The following is a 22203-nucleotide window of genomic DNA, read 5'->3' as shown; positions in this document are numbered from 1 at the left end:
CCCATCAGTATACAGTGGTCAAAATGATCTCTCCCAAGTCTTTTAATTCCACCCCCATCATCATTTACTGTTTAAAATCTCATCGCTTCCTCGGGTTAGCCTTTCCTGATACTCCTTCTCTAGATCAATTCTATTACCTACTCATCGAGCATCATGTACACCCTCTCTTTTAGCATCTTGTTTACTTTCATTTGTGTGAGCACTGTAAGTTCCAAAAGAGCCAAAACCATGTCTTTTTCCCCTTGCTATATCTTTAGTAACTGAGTGCCAGATGTAAAGTAATTATTCAACCAAAATCTGTTAACTGATGAATTTAACTGCTTGCCCTCCTTGAAAATGCTGTGGCCCCCAGTGTAGCAGTATCCTGTTCAACCCTTAAAAAGCATTGTTTTGGGGGCACCTGGGTGGCTCAGTGGATTAAAGCCTCTGCCTTCAGCTCAGGTCATGATCTCAGAGTCCTGGGATCGAGCCCCACATCAGGCTCAGCAGGGAGCCTGCTTTCTCCCCTCTCTCTCTCTCTCTGCCTTCCTCTCTGCCTACTTGTGATCTATCTGTCAAATAAATAAAAATCTTAAAAAAAAAAAAAAAAGGCACTGTTCTTAATACTCTTGATCTCAGCTCAGGTCTTGATCTCTAGTTTTTGAGTTCAGGCCCCATGTTAGGCTCCACACTGGGTATGGAGCCTACTAAAAGAAAGGCATTGTTCTTGGATCTTTCCTCTTCATTTCATCTTCTGTATAAGCAGGGATTATTCTTTTCTTTATTCAGAAGCCTTTAATTCACTTTACCTACTGAGATAAATTTCAAATTTATAACTTGCCATTTGAGGCTCTGTGTAATCTGACCCTGATATTATAAAAATGAAACTAGCCAAGTTGTATTCTTCCTAGTCTCCAAATTAACATTACCCTTAGGAGCCATCTTTCTATTCATTCAATAAGTACTTTTACTATATTACCAGGTAATGATCAAGGCCAGTACTATCAAGGAAAAAACTTTCTATTCTACTGTATATCTCTTCTGTTGTAGGTATAATCTGTTCTCTCTATACTCACTGGTTGCATATGACTGTTAAACCCTTGAAAGTTGACTGTTGAGCACTTGAAATGTGAATAATGCTGAGGAACTAAGTTGTTTTATTTTGGTTAAATCTTATTAGTCATGTCTGGTTAGTGGCTACCGTATTGGATAGTGCAGATCAAAGGAATGGAGCACATGTTATCTGCCCTCATGGAGTTCATGCCCTGGTATGGAGATGGTCAGTAAAAATACTGTATCAGATGGTGATACATTATGCAGGAAAATAGAATTAGGTAAACAGTAGGAGATGTATATGTTGGGAGGGAGCAGAAAATGTTTATGTAAGATAGAAAAGGTACTGACAAACTGACATTTGAGCAGAGATAGGAAAAAAGTGAGTGTAAGCCATGTGGATGGGTATATTTAGAAGTGTTCCAGAGATAGAGAATAGCATGGACAAAGGACCTGAGGAAGGAGTGTGCTTACCTTATTCTAGAAATAGCAGAGACTGGTGTGTATAGATTGAAGTTACAGGGTAGAGCAGCCAAGGACCAGACCAGGAAGAGTTTTATTGGCTGTTAGGGAGACTTAAGCTTTTGTTTTGTGAAACAAGATGCCATTGGAGGGTTTCAGCAGCTGAAATTCATGACTCTGGTCTTGAAGAGAATTACTCTGATTATTGTATTGAGAATAAGTATATACCTACATACTGGAAATGTCCTTTTGGACAAAGGACATTTTACATATTAAAATTTTTTCTCTTCTTTCAGATCTTAATTCAGAAATTACCTCTTCCGCTTGCTTTTCCTAAGCCTTATCATATAGAAGTGATTATTCTTTTTCACTAGTATTCATGTCTGTATGTTCATAGTCCTATATATGTTCATTTTTTTCTGTAGACTATAAATTCTCCAACAACGGTGATTGTAGCTAGTATACACACAGTGCTCCTAGTTATTGGTTGAATGAATGGTACTTCTAGTTACAACTAAAATCATGGGAACAGGTTTTTTTTTTTTTTAAAGATTTTTATTTATTTATTTGATAGAGAGAGATCACAAGTAGGCAGAGAGTCAGGCAGAGAGAGAAGGAAGCAGGCTTCCTGCTGAGCAGAGAGCCCGATGCGGGGCTCGATCCCAGGACCCTGAGATCACGACCTGAGCTGAAGGCAGAGGCTTAAACCACTGAGCCACCCAGGCGCCCCCCTTTTTTTTTTTTTTAAAGATTTTAATTATTTATTTGACAGACAGAGATCACAAGTAGGCAGAGAGGCAGGCAGAGGAAGAGAGAGAGGGATGCAGGCTGAGACCCTGGACCCTGAGATCATGACCTGAGCCGAAGGCAGAGGCTTTAACCCACTGAGCCACCCAGGCGCCCCATGGAAACAGTTTCTTAAATTATAACACGAAATGATACTTTGATGAAAATGTTGCTCTCTAATTGCTTTTATAAGCAGAATTACATCTAAATGCAGTAATAAAAAAAAAATAGCATGGTGTCCAAACCATTTACCCATATTCACTCATTTAATCCTCTTACAAACCTGTGAGTTGGTATTATCAGCACTATCTTCTGGACGGGAAACTGAGACAAATAATGGTTAAGTAAATTCTACAAGATTACAGAGCTTGGATTTAGATCCGTGCAGCCTGGCCTTACTAAACACAGTTAATTTTTTTAGTAGATCGTAGACCTACTAAACAATTTTGGGTGCCAACAGAACATTGCCAGCTATTAGCAACATTTATTCTAAAAATTCTAACATTCTGACTTTAACTACTGTTCTATTACTTGTGAAACAAAACTATGCAAAATTCTGATGTTCATTAACCTATTTTTAGAATATACATCATTATGTTAATCCATTTAATTCATTTTTTTCATAACAAGAGATAGAGGAATGGCATATCAATATAAACATACCATGGGAACAAACTTTGTGTTTTTCCCTTGTTTAGGGCCTGTATATCTTTGGGATCAAGAACTCGAGCCATTGGAAATGCAGCTAAGAGTCAGGTAAATTGTTAATGTAGATGTTTTGACTTACAGGAAGAATTTAATGGAATCTTGGTAACCAAGCTCCCACTTTACTAGTTAGAAAAGAGAAGGAGAGAATTTTGACAGACTTGAGTAACTTTGTATTTTAATAGGTATATTTTGCTTTGGGGTTGTAAAATATTTCTTATATTTTATTTTTTAAAAAGTCTTATTTAGTTGTGAAGTTAGGGTATATGACATCACTTTTTCCCCTGTATGGTCACTTTTCTATGAGGTATCCTATCTAGAATGTACACTTCCAACAAGTAAACAATGTCTTTGTAAAAGAAGGTGGGAAAGATGGAAGAACTAATTTCCAGAGTAACCCAGTGTGGCTACTTTTGCATGGAATCTGCTTAAGTGTTCATATTTCTAAGCTTCCAAAGTGCTTTTAAGTAGAACATTTACTTTTAACATTTTTTGTTTAAAAAAAAATGAGGTTCATTTTCCTCAGACTTTATTTCCCTGATCCAAAAGCCCTTAACAGTTACTTCTTATATTTTAACGTGTAGCTGGGTCGTCTTTTTGTCATAAAATAACTTTAATAGGTCTTTTTTCCCTCCTGACTTTATGGGAATAATTGACTCATTTATCTAGGAATTTTTGCTCAAGACTTTCCTCAAGGTTGTCTTCCAATTGGCCTTTATGAAAATGTTATCTTTTACACTTTCATATTGTACATTAACCATGTTGAGTTTGTGCCAAAATGACTTCTTCACTAAAGTTTACATCTTATATTCTGTGTGATCTTCTAAGCGTATCACAGATACGCTTTATAGAGTCTCTATAAAGAATGCAAACTAAAAAAAAAAAAAAAAAAAAGAATGCAAACTAAAGTTATTCCTCCTAAACAGACCAATGTGGTAATTCAGCGTCCCTGTAGCTTTCATCTTGTAACCTGTAACTGAAGAGCAAGATCTGTTTGACTTTAACTAAGAGGGCAGCAACTAGATCTCAATATTAGTGTATAGTTTGAGCTAGATGTTCTGGTTAAAAAAATTACTTTGGTAAAATACAAGCCATTTGCAAATTCAGACACTTTAACTTTGTGTCATGCTACACGGAAGGAATTTAAATTTACCAGCCTAGAAGCACTTCTCAACAGTAGGAAATTTCATTCTCACTACATGGGAAGTTTCACAAAGAACTAGATATTAAGAGGAAAAGAAAAAGGGGGCAATGTGGAAGAGTGTTTCAATAAAAACATAGGAATGAAAGTGGAAGAAAGAGAAGGCAAACGTACTAATTCACTAAAGCAAAAGGTGAGGAAAACCAAACAGATGAACTGTAGATAGATTTTCACTGTGTTACTTGAAAAGTTTTACATTTTTGTTCTTTCTTTTTTGAAAACATTAATTTTGAGTCTACATTCCTAGGATAGGAAGAGAATTTGTGGAGCAATATATAAGATGCATACATTCTTATTGTATAATTTTACTGTCAGCTGGAAGCCAGACAAATGATTGTGTATAATTCTAAATTTAAATGTGTAGGATAAAGAGACTCGGTGGTCTTAAATATTAGCATAATGTTGATTTTGCATTCATTAAATATCGATAAATAAAAGTGTTTGCTGCCAACAGATAGTCACAAATGTAAGAAATACAATTCATGGCTTCAAAAAGCTTCACGGGCGATCATTTGATGATCCCATTGTGCAAACAGAAAGGATCAGGCTTCCTTATGAACTGCAGAAGATGCCTAATGGAAGTGCAGGAGTTAAGGTAAGCTTCTCAGAGTACAAATATATTTAAATTCAAGAAACCAAATATAATATTGCCTGTTTATAATTTTTTTCCACTAGACCTAGTACATATGTACCAAGATTCAGTTTTTGTAGGAAGCTTTAGTGAGTGCAGAACAATTACAATTAGATAATTCTTATTTTTATTTTTTCATTTTTTTAAAGGTTTTATTTATCTGAGAGAGAGAATGAGCAGTGGGGAGGGGCAAAGTGGGAGAGAGAGAGAGTGAGAAGCAGACTCTTTGCTGAGCTGGAATCCCAATGCAGGGCTGGATCCCAGGACTGGGAGACCAGGACCTGAGCTGAAGGCAGATACTCAAGCAACTAAGCCACCCAGGTGCCCCTGGATAATTTTCAAAATCCAGACAATACTTTGATTGTCAAGAAAAAATTATTTGAAGAACTTTTAGAAGTGAACAGTATTTAAGCAATAAAGGCAGAGGCATAAGTGATTTAGAAAAATAGACTGCATAAGTATATTAATTGTTATATTAAAGCAAACTCTACTTCCAAATAAGAGATGGATTCTTGATTTTTATTTCTACATCCTGAGATGGTAAGTTATAGATTGGTTAACAAAAACATGGTAGCCTTTGTGGTTTTTACCTCAAAACAAAGTTACCATATGACCCAGCAGATTCCCTCTTCATTATATAGACCAGAGAATTGAATAATGTGTGCACACAAAAACTTGTACCTGATTTTCACGATAGCATTGTTCATAATAGTCAAAAAGTAGGAACAGTCCAAGTATTCATCATCTGATGAGTGGTTAAATGAATTGTGGTACCTGTACAATGGAATATTTAGCCATAAACTGGAGTGACTTCATAGAGATGAATATGGCCACATAAATATACATATATGCACTTACACACACATATGTTGTGCTGCTTGAGAAAAGCTCTTCCAGAGTTTAGTGTTACAGAATAAAATTTGGTTCACTAAGGACACAGAAGTAAGACATAACATTTTCTTCAGTAAACTAAATGTAGTTATTATATGGGTTCCAAGGTAACTTTATATTGCTCATAAATTTATTGGTTATTATAAAAGGGCTTAATTATCTAAAGCACACATTTTCCAGTATTCCTTCATCAAGAAGCATTGTAAAGTTCCCTTTTGTGTGCTTAAACCTGTGTATAAGATGAAGTGGTTATTTGGTCTAAAAAACATAATTTTGAAATTTCATGTATACATCTCTAATATTAAACTTAATGATTATTCCTAGAAACCTTGGAATAATAGATATCTCTTTTTTTAATAAGAAATTTTCTTTCCTGATATTCTAATTTCCTCTTCCTAAAACTGTATGACTAAATCTTACATTTAAAGGTCAGAAGAGCTCTAACTTTCAAAAGAAGGATTATTTGATCTTTTTCTCTCTCAATATATGCCTGGAAAGTGAATGTTAAAAATTGCTTTTGTGAGAGGCATGTGGGTGTCTCAGTTTGTTAAGCATCTGCCTTCAACTCAGGTCATGATCTCAGTCCTGGGATTGAGCCCTTCATCAAGCTTCCTGCTCAGTGGGGAACCTCCTTCTGCCCCTTTCCCCCTGCTTATGTGTACACTAGCACACTCTCTCTCTTTTAAAATTTTTTTTCTTTTTTAACTTTTTTCTTTTTGAAAAATTGCTTTTGTGAAAAGGAGAGATTTAAGGGAGGAAGACATTTTTGAGAACAATTTGGTTATATTACTATGTGTAAGTGACTTGAATTTTATAAATGAGAGGTGGTAATACTAGAATAATCTTTTTCAGAATATAACTTCCTTGAGCAAAGATGGTCTTTTTCGCTGTTGTTTGTCTATCATATATAGAGTAGATCCTCACAGAATACATATTGGATGAATAAAAGACTCAATAAATATCTCAACTTCTGGTTTTAGGTGCGGTACCTAGAAGAAGAGAGACCTTTTGCAATTGAGCAAGTTACTGGAATGCTGCTGGCTAAACTTAAAGAGACTTCAGAAAATGCTTTGAAGAAACCAGTAGCAGACTGTGTGATTTCAGTAAGTTTACTTCACTACTTTCAAATTGCACCTTCCAGTATATTAACATTCTATTGAAATATTTTTCTTCCCTTTTCTTTACTCTTTCTGATCTTAATTAAAAAAAAAATTTATGTTAAAAAAAAAAACACCTTATTTGGTAAAGTTTAGGATTGAGTTAGTTTCCTAAAAAGTCAGTTATGATAATCTGTGAATCTTAAAAAAAAAAAAACCAGTGTATATGATTAGTGACTGCTATACCTGCCAGTAATTCCTAAGAATCTTTCCTGGTCACTCTTAACTTCCCACCTGTAGGGACCTTAACATTTCATGGCAAAGTTGAAAATTCCCATTTGGGAATTTGAGATTATATATATTTGTATATTTTGTATCAGAAAGAAAAAATATTTTTTAAATGAAAAATTGGATATATTTAACATGCTATAGTTTCAGAAATTTTGACATATGCTTACACAAAACCATCATCAATCATTATCAATATTATAAACATATTTATCACCCCCCCCCAGAATCCCACTGTATCTCCTTTAAAGTAAAAGTTGTTTAGGTATAAGGTGTGTAGCATGATCTTTTGACATACATATACATAGTGAAATGATAATGATTACTGCAATTGAGCAGTAATTATTAATTATTAATTAATTAATATACCCATCTCAAGTACTATTTTTGTGTGTGGGGCAAGAACACCTAAGATCTACTTTCTTAGCAAATTTCCAGTATATAATACAATATAATTAACTCTAGACACCATATGCTATACATTAGATTTTTAGAATTTATTCATCCTACATAACTGGAACTTTGTAATCTTTGGCCAGTATTTCCCCACCTCCTTGCCCCTGGTAACCACCACTCTACTCTCTTGCTTCTATGAATTTAACTTTTGTAGATTCCACATATAAGAGAGCATGCAATATTTTTCAAAAAGAAAAGGTCTTTCTTTAAGGATTCATAGAACATTTCATCATTTATCTTTTGAGATCCCGTTATATACTGATAACTTTTTAAAGTTACATGTTGTCACTTAAATGTGAGTATATTTCTAATACTATTAAACTTCTCTACCTAATTTCAACAGTCTCCTGTCCTCAGAAAAATAGAATTGGATTATAAACTCCACTGGAATTTAGTAATTAGATTATTATAGGTATTTAGAATTTTTTGAATGAGAGAAAAATAATAGAGCTTTAATATTTTCTATTCTGACCATTTAATAATAGCAAATACTAGAGTGTACCTTTGGCCAGGCAATGTTGCAGGCATTTCATAAGTACTAACTCATTTAATCTTCAGAACTGCCCTATGAAGGTAGGATATTTTTAACTCCAGTTTTATAGATTAAAAAGCAGACACACAGAAGTTAAATAACTTGCCCCAAATCAACAGAGCTAATGAGTTGTAAGCCAGAATTCCCACTCCTGTATTTCATTCCCAAGCCTCTGCCTATAACTCTTCCCTTGTACTACCAGTTGAAAGTATACATCATAGTGGGTTTGGTTTTAAAATCCATCTTTTTTTTTTTTTTTTTAAAGATTTTATTTATTTATTTGACAGAGAGAGATCACAAGTAGGCAGAGAGGCAGGCAGAGAGAGAGAGAGGGAAACAGGCTCCCCCGCTGAGCAGAGAACCCGATGCGGGACTCGATCCCAGGACCCTGAGATCATGACCTGAGCTGAAGGCAGCGGCTTAACCCACTGAGCCACCCAGGCGCCCCTTAAAATCCATCTTAAATTCAAGTTCATTGACTATACTTGATAATACTTTCACATCAGTAGTTAATATCAGGAATGGATAAGGAAGATGTGGTCCGTATACACTATGGAGTATTATGCCTCCATCAGAAAGGATGAATACCCAACTTTTGTAGCAACCTGGACAGGACTGGAAGAGATTATGCTAAGTGAAATAAGCAAAGCAGAGAGAGTCCATTATCATATGGTTTCACTTATTTGTGGAGCATAACAAATACCATGGAGGACATGGAGAGATGTAAAGGAGAAGGGAATTTGGGTAAATTGGAAGGGGAGGTGAACCATGAGAGACTATGGACTCTGAAAAACAACCTGAGGGTTTTGAAAGGGCGGGGGGGAGGGAGTTTGGGGGAACCAGGTGGTGGTATTAGGGAGGGCGGGTATTGCATTCAGCACTGGGTGTGGTGCAAAAACAATACTGTTATGCTGAAAAGAAATTAAAAAAAAAAAGAAAGTTAATGTCAGAAGAGAGCATGATGAACATTTTGGCCATTATTTACTTTGTAGTTAGTGTGATAGACACATTGTGAGCTATATAATGGGAAGGGGAAGTATTTTCTCTGTTTTATGCACTGTTATATCCCTAAGTGGTTAGAAAACCTGTTACATAAGTGCTCAATGAGTATTAAATGAAGTCTATATTAGAATTTGGATTTTTGTCAGAAGGATAATAGCAAAATCAGGATAAACAGTTTATCAAAATTCAAGTTCTTTTCCTGTTGTTAGTATCTGTTAAATGAAATTCCTGACTTCAAAAAGCAATAAAATTGGAGACAACTTACTTAAAATTGGAAGAGCTTCAAGTCATTTTGTACATGAATGTACTTAATTAGCTTTTTTTTTAAAGATTTATTTATTTAAGAGAGAGAGCATGCAGTACACATGCACATACGCAGGGGGAGGGGGAAGGGAAGAGCTGACTCCCTGCTGAGTGTGGAGCCCACCTCAGAGCTCTGTCCCAGGACCCTGAGATCATGACTTGAGCCTAAGTCAGATACTTAACCAACTGAGCCACCCAGGTATTCCTACTTAATTAGCTTCTCAGAAATCTGTCTGTAGACAAAAATCAAAGTTTGACAGAACTAAGTATATGTAAATCTTAAAAGTCTCAGTTATCTTTTAATAAAATCTTTGTTTAATTAACATTAATTAAACATATAGTGGTTTTTGGTAATTTTAAAAGAAGTACGTGCTCTTCATAAGTCCCCTGCAATATAGGTACCCCCTCCCTTTGAGATGATAGGCACTGCAAACCTTTGGGTTTTATATTCTCCTAGCTAACATATACCTACACAAAAATCATGCTACACATGTCCTTTTTTCTAATCAGTTATAGATACTCTTCCATGACCATTCAGATCTGCCTGATTCTAACAGCCATGTAGTATTCCATTATATGGAAATACTAAGATATATTGTTAATAGCTACTGGGTATCATTTTAACAGTCTTAGGCTTTCAATTTTTCATTATTAAAGATGACCAAAATTTTTTTTTTCCATAGAGCAGACCCAACACAAGAAGGATTTAGATGAACATATTTTGGAAATCTTGAAGTATAATTTCATCTTATTAATTGCTTTAAATTTGTGTTCAAACTTAGGTAAACACTTTATGGTATAGAAATTGCCAAAAAGAAAAAAACTAGTGTTTTTTTTTCTTGTTTATTTAATTAGAACACCATTCTTTGCCTTAAGCCCTACACAAGTTTTAGAGCAGTTATTTTACATTTTTAACTGATGAAATGTTTAAAATCTATTACATCAAACTAATATATTTTAATTACTGTTTTAAAATACCAGATTCCTAGCTTTTTCACTGATGCTGAGAGAAGATCTGTGATGGCTGCAGCCCAGGTTGCAGGTTTAAATTGTTTAAGGTTGATGAATGAAACTACTGCAGGTGAGCACTTTGCAGTTTGAAAATCACTGTCAGAAAAATACTGTTCTGGTTGTTTTTGTTTTAATATAAAGCATTTATCTTTTTAAAACTTACTGTGTACTAGCTCTTTTAACCTTTAGTTTTGTAGTACAGTATTTTGCTAAAAGTTAAGTATGTCTTATATTTGTTGTGAAAATTATATATAACATGATTCTAAAGGAAAAATAAAAAAAGTAACCAAATTATAAAAAGTTAATTGACTTTGAAATGAATATAATTTATATTACTCTCTATTAAAATGCAGTATCAAAAGGACTTATCTTTTGTTTGCCAAGAGATTGCTATCCTGATACTAATGTAATTTCTTTGTTCTTACACAGTTGCACTAGCATATGGAATTTATAAACAGGATCTTCCCCCACTGGATGAGAAACCAAGAAATGTAGTATTTATTGATATGGGACATTCTGCCTACCAGGTCTCCGTTTGTGCTTTTAACAAAGGAAAACTTAAAGTAAGTAAATAAATGATTTGCTATATGTAAGTTTAATGGTTAAGAGAGCATGTAAGACAATATAGAGAACCTTAGTGCCTGGGTTTAAATCCTGGCTCGGCCACTTAAAAACTGTGACCTTGAGCAAGTTACATACTCTCCTTAAATCTCAGGTTTGCCACCTGAAGATAGTATCAGTAATTACCTCAGAATTTTTGAGGAAAAATTAGTTTTAATGTATGATAAATGCTTGGAGTGCCTTATAATAGATACTGTAATTTGTATTAGCTATTTTTATTGTCAAGGTGTTAAGTCACCTACAGGGAGCATTAAGTACATTGCTATCCACAAATATATTTAGGAAAAATTTTCTAAAATGATTCCCTTTGGTTTTTTTGTTTTTTTTTGTTTTAAGATTTTATTTATTTATTTGACAGACAGAGATCACAAGTAGGCAGAGAAGCAGGCAGAGAGAAAGGGAGGAAGCAGGCTCCCCGCTGAGCAGAGAGCCAGATGTGGGGCTCGATCCCAGGACCTTGGGATCATGACCTGAGCTGAAGGCAGAGGCTTTAACCCACTGAGCCACCCAGGCGCCCCCATTCTCTTTGTTTTATAAACTTTCCTTATCCAGGAGTTCTAATTATAATTTTCTAGAATGTGGCATCGTTTAGTTCTGTGTGCTTATCTTATAGTTTGTATTTGATTTTACATTCATTTTTACATTGGTCATCTTATCTTGTCTCTCATCATCAGTCACATATGTAGAAGTTACTTAGAAGATGAAATACTATCCAACAGACCTTTTAGAGCCTTTTGTCTATAAACTACAGTTTATAGTAACATCCCACAAGGGTAATGACTTATAATGAACATAGGATAGTTTTCTGTAAATTGGTTTAATCTGTTGTTTAGTCTTGAATTTTAACTTAATATTTTCCTCCCTTCCTTTTTAGTAGATATCTTCAAGTAGCCATATCTGTGGCCCTTCTGTCCAGAAGGATGCATGTTTGCATTAGTCACATACTAACATAGTTTTGCAGTTAATTTTGTGTGGTACTGGTCCTAGCAAGAAGTTGATCCATGAATTCTCCATACTAGTTTGTGGGCTGATAACCCAGTCACATTATGTTTACAACTTTCTGTAGGGTTTACTATTGTTCTATCACACATTCTTGTGAAAAAAACCTGAGGAGCCATACCAATGGTGGGGTTTCTATTTTTTAAGTGACTAGTGTAAGTAGTCATTTGTGTCCTCTACCTTGGAGAGAGAGACTAGATATCTTGCTCCTGCATTTTCAAGAGGTATTGGTGTTCAAGTTCTATGACTTTTCTACTACTATGATCCATCCACTACCTGGGGCTCATTGGTCAACAAGTTTATTATATTATTAATTTTTGTTTCTTTTCTTCACTTTCTTGTGTTTTATTTTTTGGTTTTTCATGTATTCTTTTGCTCTATGTTTTTATAAAAATGGTATAAAAATGGCTTGGCTTTTTTTTTTCATGGTAGTTAGAAGGCCTAATTCCTGACCTGAAAATTGACCAGTTGTGCTGTTTTAGATTGAATCTTTGAATTGGCTTTTCTTGGCTGTTTTGTTTTGATTTCATGCTTTAGGACTGTTCCTTTGCTCTCTTAAACTTGGTTTTTGGCCTGTCTGTTCAGTGTTGTTATAGAATCAATGGATATGAGATAGCGAAGTTTTAATTATAACTAAATTATTCAGAAATAGAATTAATTATAATTATGGTATATGGATCTGCAACCCAAAATATATAATTCAGAATGGGTAAGTATGTTCTAAATATAAGTGACAATTAGTATAAGTGATAGCTAGTTTGACACCCCTTTTTGACAAGTTTTTGACAAGGTTTTTGCCTTTAACTTTATTTTTATTTTATTTTATTTTTTTTTTTTTTAAAGATTTTATTTATTTATTTGACAGAGAGAGATCACAAGTAGGCAGAGAGGCAGGCAGAGGGAGAGAGAGGAGGAAGCAGGCTCCCTGCTGAGCAGAGAGCCCGATGTGGGACTCGATCCCAGGACCCCGAGATCACGACCCGAGCCGAAGGCAGTGGCTTAACCCACTGAGCCACCCAGGCGCCCCTTAACTTTATTTTTATTTTAAAAGTTGGTTTTTACCTTTTTGAAAGCATTTATATTTCTGAAAATTCAGTTCTGGTTTTTTTGGTTTAACAGGTCTTGGCTACCACCTTTGATCCATATTTGGGTGGCAGGAACTTTGATGAGGCTTTAGTAGACTACTTCTGTGAGGAGTTCAAGACCAAATACAAGATAAATGTGAAAGAAAATTCTCGGGCTTTGTTGCGTTTATATCAGGAATGTGAAAAACTGAAGAAGCTAATGAGTGCAAATGCATCAGATCTTCCACTGAACATTGAGTGTTTCATGAATGACCTTGATGTTTCTAGTAAAATGAACAGGTACCGTGTATGTTTTCAATTTAAGAAGTGTTGGCTTATTTTATGTTTAGATCATGTCTGACATTTTTCATCCTGTTTAGAAGATCTACTTGAATTTTATACCCTAAAATGATGAATTTATTTAATTTTCCCACAGGGCTCAGTTTGAACAGTTATGTGCTTCCCTCTTCTCCAGGGTTGAGCCACCATTAAAAGCAGTAATGGAACAAGCTAGTAAGTGTAAATTACTGGACTAATCATCAAAATTGTATTATGGTATTAATTCACGTGAATGGGGTAGGAAATGGTAAAAGCGATGAAAACTTTCATTTGTTTTTTGAAGATTTTTATCTCTCATTTTAAGATTTTTTATTTTATTTACTTGACAGAGAGAGATCACAAGTAGACAGAGAGGCAGGCAGAGAGAGACGGGGAAGCAGGCTCCCTCCCGAGCAGAAAGCCTGATATGGGGCTTGATCCCAGGATCCCGGGATCATGACCTGAGCCAAAGGCAGAGGCTTAACCCACTGAGCCACCCAGGTGCCCCTTTAATCTCTCGTTTTAGAGAAGGAGATTTTAGCTTCATTCATAAGAGTAAAGGCACTATGAATCTGGGTTTATGAGACTAATTCCTGACTTATGTTATTGTTTACATCATAAAACTAACATTAGTTATATTTGGAGGTGTTTATATGTAAGTATCCTTTAAAGTCTAAGATGAGAAAAAAGTAGAAATGGGACATGATTGCTTTTTGTTAAGGTTTTTGGTAACCAGTACTTTCTATGGGTATTTGTGAGATGAAAATTAGAAAACTGAAGGAATCTGGAGAGCCCATGAGGTACTTGTCTGTTCTTATTATCACTCTGTCATCTGGACCAAGTGCAGTGCTTGACGCATGGATAGTTAATATTAAGTTTTGCCTTTCTCTAAAGTTTGTTTTTATCTTCTTTCTATTTAGTCTTGTTTTTAGCAAAAACGAAATCAAATTTTTTTTTAAAGTAATTTCCAAGGTCATTTGGTCACATTTGAATAAAGACTATCGTATTTTTCTCAATTAAAAACATTTTGTTTTCCAGACTTGCAACGTGAAGACATAAGTAGTATAGAAATTGTAGGGGGAGCAACTCGAATTCCTGCAGTGAAAGAACAAATCACTAAATTCTTTCTTAAAGACATAAGTACCACATTAAATGCTGATGAAGCTGTTGCAAGAGGATGTGCATTACAGGTATTATTATTTAATAATCCCCCTCTTTTTTACAGTATATTTTTTGCCAGAAATATGGTGATAAGCCTAAAGGGACCTTTTAATAATATTTGTTCGAACCACTTGTCAATAGGCTAAAAATAAGTTAAAATTATTCCTGATAAGTAAGTCTTGCATTTTTCCAATTTGTTTTTAAACTATCATAGGACAATGTCTATACTGTAGTGAAAGAACATTTACTTTATGAATTCTTATAATTATTCCCATTTAAAATTATTTTTTCAGATTTAAAAATACTTTATATTTTTGTAAGGTCATCAAGAGTACTCTTGGCATTTTAAAGTAGCTCTTACTAAAAGACTGTAATTTTTAGGATGTAACGATTTTATTACAAGGACTTTATCAAGCAGTTCATTCAGGGTGACCTACTGTATGTTTTGTGTTTGTTGATTTAAATATGGTATACATCTTATTTTCAGTGTGCGATTCTCTCACCAGCATTTAAAGTGCGTGAATTTTCTATAACAGACCTTGTTCCCTATTCAATCACATTAAGATGGAAGACCTCTTTTGAAGATGGAACTGGGTAAGTTACTTTTAAGGCCTTGGTTAGAGCTTGTTGTAAATAACCAATTGAAACAACTTTCTGAACTAGAGGAATTTACGCTTCTAAAACTCTCAAATACTTTTTTTTTGAAGATTTTATTTATGAAAACTCAAATACTTTTGAATAGAATATTAGAGAAAAGGAACTATAAAATATTACATAATATGTAAACCATGATGGCATATTCTTAATTAATATTTTATTATAAAGTAAATCATTCTTATTTTCAAATAAAATCACAATGTGGAAATATAAAAACTTAAGGAACCTGCATCTGCCCTACCCCAACTCCTACTTAGCCCATTTTACAAAGGTAGCCATTGTTAATAGCTACACTTATATTTATCCATTTTCTTGAATACAAAAAGAAAAGTTGCACTTTTTAAATACATACATTATTATCTGAGCGTTTTCCAGTGCAACTTCCTTTTTAAAATGTTATATATTACCTTTCCATGTCAATAGACAGTGACTGTTTTCTCAGCAGTTGTGTGTGCTATAATTAATTTAATGAATACACACTTGAGTCTTATTTTTTCTGATTCAATTAGTGCTATTAGGAACATCCTTGTAGATGTTTCCTTGTATAGTTGGGTTTTAGTATATCTGTAAGATAACTATATAGGACCGAATTGAGCATTATTATAACCAGTATTGCCACACTATTCACCAAAAGGATTATACCAATTTATATTCCTTTTAACATTGCTGAATTATCTGTTGTAGCTCATTTTCTTCTATGCTTTTAAAGATAACATTCTGAAAGTGAAAATAAGTACTTTGTTAATAGATTTGCATTTCTGACTTTCATGAGCCACAGTCTTTTCATGCTTTTAGTGACATTTACATTTCCTTTTCCATGAACTGCTTAAGATTGAAATAGCTTGCTTCCCTACCAAAATAAAAATTTGTGTTTCCAATAATATATCTGACTAGTTTTCAGAGCTTAAAATTTGTACAAAAAGGTAAACCTGTATTTAGCTTTTAAAGTTACTTTTAAAATTTTGTTCTGTGCTCTATACATCCACACCCCCAAGAAACTAAAAGTTTTACACAAATTCTGAAACTATGGATCATTAGTCTGATGTGAATGTTTTGCACAGAACATTTAAATGGCATGTCCTAATGTCAGTTTTGAGGCAAGAAATGCTGTTCTTTAAAGTTAACTTCAGGGGCGCCTGGCTGGCTCAGTTGGAAGAGCATGTGACTCTTGATGTTAGGGTTGTAAGTTTGAGCCCCATGTTGGGTGTAGAGATTAACTTAAATAAATGTTATTTTTTTTAAAGATTGTATTTATTTGAGAGAGAGAGGTCATGAGCAGAGTGAGGGGCAGAGGAAGAATCAGACTCCCTGCTAAGCAAGGAGCCCATTGCAGCATTCCTTCCTAGGACCTTGGGATCATGACCTGAGCTGAAGGCAGATGCCTAATCCACTGAGCCACCCAGAGGCCCTAAATAAACTTTAAAGAAGATAATTAAAGTTAAGTTCAGTTGAAGATACAGTGATCCAGAAAAGTATTTTAAGAAACATATGGGGAGTTAAATTGAAAAGTAAATCTATAATAGTGATTACAATAAGAAAGCAAAAGATAATGTAGGTTTTTGAAAGCTGGGATAGAGGGCAAGGTCCATGAATATGAGATTTGCAAACCTTGCATAATGAATAGGGTAATGGTATAGTATTATAGAGTAAGATTCTGGGCCACTATAAACAATAGTTTAAGCTATTTCTGTTAAACTGTTTAAGAGTGGGACTTTCTTATGTAGATTTTAAAACTTCCTTTACTAGAGAGGAAGAAATACGATGACGTTATTACCTCAGTTGAAGAAGTTGGAATATGGAAGTATCAGTGCAAATTTATAAAGCTGACAGCTGTACCGTGGTTATAGTAGAAAATATCCCTGTTAGGAAATACACACTGAAGTACTTAGATGTAAAGGGCTGTAATGTGTGGTATCACCCTCCACTGGTTCTGAAAAAAATACACATGTACATAGAGTGTGCACTTAAGTGATGAGAAAAGAGGAATAAAATGCTGGCAATAAATCTAGTTAAAAGATATATAGGTGTTGTTCCTTGTTCCTTGTGCTGTTATTTTTGCTCCTTTCTGTAAGTTTGAAATTAGTTTCAAATTATTTTAAAGGGAGCTAAAATTAAAAGGGTTACATATGACAAGTATTTTGGAAACTGATAGGATTTGGTCCACAGATGTAAGCAAAAAACTACTTCCTGTATTTTGGCCTCAAAATATACCTTGTCTCAGTTCATTTTTCTTTTTTTTGGTAGGATAAAATTATCTCATGACAGACATTCTAAAAACTTTGAGCCATAAACCTATCAAATTGTATGTTCATAGCAAAACCAGTAATTCTTTATCTTTACATTTGTGATAGAGGTCTTTACAGTTGCTGCTTTTGAATTAGGAATCACATGGATTCTCGATTCATAGACAACTTTCTGTTTATTTTGAACTATTTTCCCACTTCATTTTAGGGAATGTGAAGTATTCTGTAAGAACCATCCTGCCCCATTTTCAAAAGTCATTACTTTCCACAAGAAGGAACCATTTGAACTAGAAGCATTTTATACTAATTTACATGAAGTGCCTTATCCTGATCCAAGAATTGGTAAGAGAACTCAAGAAAAAAATTTCACAAACGTTTGCTTTATAAATATATTAACATTTGAATCAAGTAATTAATAAATTGATATTTGAGCTAAGCTAGCACTGAAAGCTATTCATACTTTTTCTAAACATGTGCTCTTAGTTTCAAACATAGTATTCATAGTTTATCTTGGAATAACAGCAGATCTGAATATTTTTAATTCATTTTGACTTCTCTATTTAAAATGCCCTGTAATTTGCCTGAAAGGTTTGGGTAAGGGTCATTTTTTTATGGGAAAACTCCTTTAACAGTAAGTTGAAATTGTGCTGTTAGACTGACTATGTAGTCTGACTTTAAACTTAAGTTCCCTGACAACAACTAGAATGCATATCATTGGATCAATACAAAAGTGAAAATTGGGGACTGTAATAACTGTTTTAGCTGAGTAATCTTTTTTAGAGATCTAAAACAAAGTATGCTTTTTATAACATTTAAGAGAAGGAATAATTTATAATTCTTTAAGTTTTTTATTTGTATTGCTTTTATTGATAGACTAAAAAGGGAAAAATCTGAATATCTCAAATATGTTATTTAAAGCAGTAGAAATAAGTTAGGGAAGGTGGAATTCGTTGCCTTTGCTTCTGTAACTGAGTGGCTCAAACAGAATTTGTTGTCTCCAGTTCTAGAAGCTAAAAGTATGAAATCAAAGTGTTGACAGGATTCCTTCTGAGGGTTTTGAGGAAAGGATCTGCTCCAGGCTTCTGTCCTTGGTTGGTAGATGGCCATCTTCATGTTCACATGACATTTGCCCTATATGTGTATCTGTCTCCATATAAAGACATCAGTCACTGGATTAAAGCCTACCCTGATAACCTCATTTTAACCTGATTATCTCTGCTAAGACCTTGTCTTCCAAATAAGGTCATCTTCTGAGGTACTTGAGAATGGGACTTTATATTAATTTGAGGGTAGAACTTTATATTAATTTGAGGGTAAGGGTCTCAATTCAACCTGTAACAAAGGTCAACCAAATTTTTTACTTCACTTTTTCTGCCTCGTGTCCTTTCTCTTATAGATATCATTATATATTATGGATTTTTAAAAATAAAACAGCAGAAGGGCACCTGGCTGGCTTAGTTGGAAGCGTTGTGAATCTTAATCTTGGGGTTGTGAGTTCAAACCCCATGTTGGGTGTAGAGATTACCTAAAAATAGGTATTTTAAAAGATATAATAAAATAGTTTCTTAAAGTGAAAAGTTAATATCTCTGTAGGTATTAGTGACTGAATAACTTAGCAATTTTGGTATAGGGTAAAATTTTTAAAAATTGCTTTATTTGCGAATTACCAAAATGGTTATGATTTGCAAAACTTGGAGCAAAAGGATAATGTCCATTTTTATCAAGCTCATAAATTGAATTTTGTTATTTTGGTTTTAAAATAGCAATTTATAAAATACTTAAAAGCTCTATTGCCTTGAGTCAAATTGTCCTTTGTTGAAATTCCAACTTACCTTTGCCCTAGCATTGATGATTTTGGGCAGGCTGCTTAACCCTTCTAATTCTTAATATTAGGTCCATTAAGATATAAAAAAGAGGTGATCTAGGGTCAGTGCATTTTCCACAGTAGTTATTCTGGATATAATTTATGATTATTTGCCTTCATCTAAAAGAATGAATGAATAAATTAATTGGAGGCTCATGTTCTGATGGAAGCTCTTTTTTCCTTAAGGGAGCTTCACTATTCAGAATGTTTTTCCTCAGTCTGATGGTGATAGTTCCAAAGTGAAGGTTAAAGTTCGTGTTAACATTCATGGAATCTTCAGTGTGGCCAGTGCATCAGTAATTGAGAAGCAAAATGTGGAAGGGGATCACAGTGATGCTCCTATGGAGACAGAAACTTCATTTAAGAATGAAAGCAAAGATGATGTGGTATGTAGAAAGCCTATTTCAAGGTTCCTCTAATAAATAGTTTCTTAGTTATAACTGATAGCTTAAAAGTTGAAAATATTAATCTCTGAGATTTTACTGTAAAAATTGATATAAACTTTTTAAATAAAAGCATCAAAGAATGATTTTTTAAGTATAATTTTAAATGCTCTACATCTTTCACATTTTTAAAGTCTTTAGAGGTTTTACATCTTTTTTTTTTTTTAAGATTTTATTTATTTATGTGACAGAGAGAGATCACAAGTAGGCAGAGAGGCAGGCAGAGAGAGAGGAGGAAGCAGGCTCCCCGCCGAGCAGAGAGCCTGATGCGGGGCTCGATCCCAGGACCCTGAGATCATGATCTGAGCTGAAGGCAGAGGCTTAACCCACTGAGCCACCCAGGCGCCTGAGGTTTTGCATCTTTAATAGCCCTACATGAAACACATGTGTTTGGAGTTGTATTTCCTAAATTCTTCTTTATTTCCATGAAAAACATGTAAAACATGTATTATGGCTAGCTTTTTAGCTTAGAGATAAATCCATTCAGATTGATACATTTTGAACTATACATGTACCTTTTTTTAGATTAAAGTACATGCTTAATGCTGTTTTTCTGGGCTTAGGAGATATCTGTGGTATTTGAACATAAGAATGTGCTATACATTCAGTAATGTCAATACAGATTTTAGACTGTTTATTTCCTTAGAAAAGAGTTACATGACCCTAAGACTATATTACTCTTCATATACTTTAGATGCAGGAATCTAGGAGAACATGATATTTTCCATTACATAAAGGTTTCATCTTTTTATAGATGTACTATTTATAAGTTATTTTTAATGGGATATTAGATTTTGTTTTGGTCATAATTGGAAATCTGCCCTAGATTCTTTGTGTTTTGTGTATATTAAGAATGGATTTTGAGGGTGCCTGGGTGATGTGGCTCATGGGGCATCCAACTCTTGATTTCAGCTCAGGCTGTGATCTCAGGATTGTGAGATCAAGCCCTGCGTTGGAGAGTCTGCTTGAGATTTTCTCTCCCTTTGCCATTCCTGCTCATGTGCCCTCTCTCTCTCAAATAGAAGAATAAATCTTTTTTTAAAAATGGATTTTGTTTTGTTAAATTTCAAGACTGTTTCTACCTTTTGTGAAGTTTGTCTTTGTTTTTATTAATACTTACACTAAAATCTTCCACATTGATCAGAATTCTACTGCTGTTTAAAGTACCCATTTAAGAAGGATCATGGCATTTTCTTTCATTCTTCTTCCCATGTATTATTTTGCTATTGTATCTTTCCTTGAACTGAGGAGAAAAGAAGTGTCTTAATCTGTTAGTAAAGAGTATAAATTTTTTATAATTAATGTAAGACTAGTTTTTTTTAAAAAGTTAGTTTTCTTAGTTGTAGTTCATAATAATTTGTCAGACATGTACATTTAATACACTAAGATTTATTTTTACTAATATTGAGAACACTCTTTATGCCATTAGGATGAGTTTTTCATAACTATTTCAGTTTTCTTCACTTCTTTTTCTTAATAATCTATGCTGAGACCTTTATTTCATTTTCTGTATATAGCAGATCCTAGGCACTAAAAACAATAATTTAGCATCCATTTTTCTGCCACCTCTAGCATTTATTTGCTGCTTTTATTTTGTCTGTGGGCTTAAAAGAATGATCTGGATGTGGACTTAAAAGATTGTACCTGTGAATAAAGGGTATGAAGTTATGACAGCTGCTTTGGCCATTCAAGAGACTTACTTGCCTACCCAAGAGTGTTTTGGCTTATAGGAACATTTCCAGGTAGTTGATGTCCCCATATAAGGGATTTCTTCTAGATAAGTAAGATGTTCCTAAATATTCTTTCTACAACATACATAATCAGGAGAAAAAGAAAGGTTAATATTGTGGATCATATCCTTGGCATATTTAGCAGGCATGTACCATACATATTATCTCCTTTTAAATCCCTACCATAGCTGGATATAGTAAGTGTTGAATAAATTGTAGTTTATTTCCAAAGCATTGCTAACAAGGAGAGATGTTTGAGTGTCCTGTGTAGAAAACATCCTGTATGCTGTATTTATTTCTTAATGGCTTTCTCTAGGATTTTTTAAATTCTGTATCCAGAAGTTTAAGAGCTAAGTCTTACATACCATTATAAAGTTGTTTCTTCCTTCTTCCCAAAAAATGTGAACCAAATCAGAGTAGACTTTGGAATTTAATTGTTTCAGTTTTAGAGGGAAACTAAGAGGGTAGTAAGTTCTTTTTACTCTTCCCTGCTTGCTGACACTATTGGCTTTGATGTAAACCCAGTATGCAGCAGGAAATCTTTTTTGCTGGGGGGGCTTTTCCATGAGTTGATTTATGAAAGATTATTTTATGGGCCTCTTTTTTTTTTTAATTAAAAATTAGGATAGCTTTGATTTTCAAAAAAAAATCAACAGATTGCCGACTTTTCTTCAATATAAAGATACCTCAAAATTAATATTTCTAG

At 34.1% G+C, this 22203-nt stretch overlaps 1 protein-coding gene and 1 long non-coding RNA gene across 3 annotated transcripts in view; one reads left to right on the top strand and one right to left on the bottom strand.

Annotated features, from left to right (window-relative positions):
* LOC122889112 overlaps positions 1 to 22203 on the bottom strand; it is a 91679-nt gene that overhangs the window by 2104 nt on the left and 67372 nt on the right. The window lies entirely within an intron of this gene.
* The window catches only part of HSPA4L (heat shock protein family A (Hsp70) member 4 like), a 51372-nt gene that overhangs the window by 9308 nt on the left and 19861 nt on the right, over positions 1 to 22203 (top strand). The window contains exons 2-12 of the mRNA XM_044224011.1: positions 2979 to 3036; positions 4641 to 4781; positions 6689 to 6811; positions 10368 to 10467; positions 10827 to 10960; positions 13137 to 13381; positions 13518 to 13594; positions 14438 to 14589; positions 15048 to 15154; positions 17669 to 17802; positions 19511 to 19710. Of these exons, the coding sequence (XP_044079946.1) occupies positions 2979 to 3036; positions 4641 to 4781; positions 6689 to 6811; positions 10368 to 10467; positions 10827 to 10960; positions 13137 to 13381; positions 13518 to 13594; positions 14438 to 14589; positions 15048 to 15154; positions 17669 to 17802; positions 19511 to 19710 (1471 nt within the window). The remainder of the gene's footprint in view (positions 1 to 2978; positions 3037 to 4640; positions 4782 to 6688; positions 6812 to 10367; positions 10468 to 10826; positions 10961 to 13136; positions 13382 to 13517; positions 13595 to 14437; positions 14590 to 15047; positions 15155 to 17668; positions 17803 to 19510; positions 19711 to 22203) is intronic.

The sequence above is a fragment of the Neovison vison genome, chromosome 11 (assembly GCF_020171115.1).
Source record: "Neovison vison isolate M4711 chromosome 11, ASM_NN_V1, whole genome shotgun sequence".
Taxonomy (NCBI): Eukaryota; Metazoa; Chordata; class Mammalia; order Carnivora; family Mustelidae; genus Neogale; species Neogale vison.
This window is presented reverse-complemented; position numbering and strand designations above follow the sequence as displayed.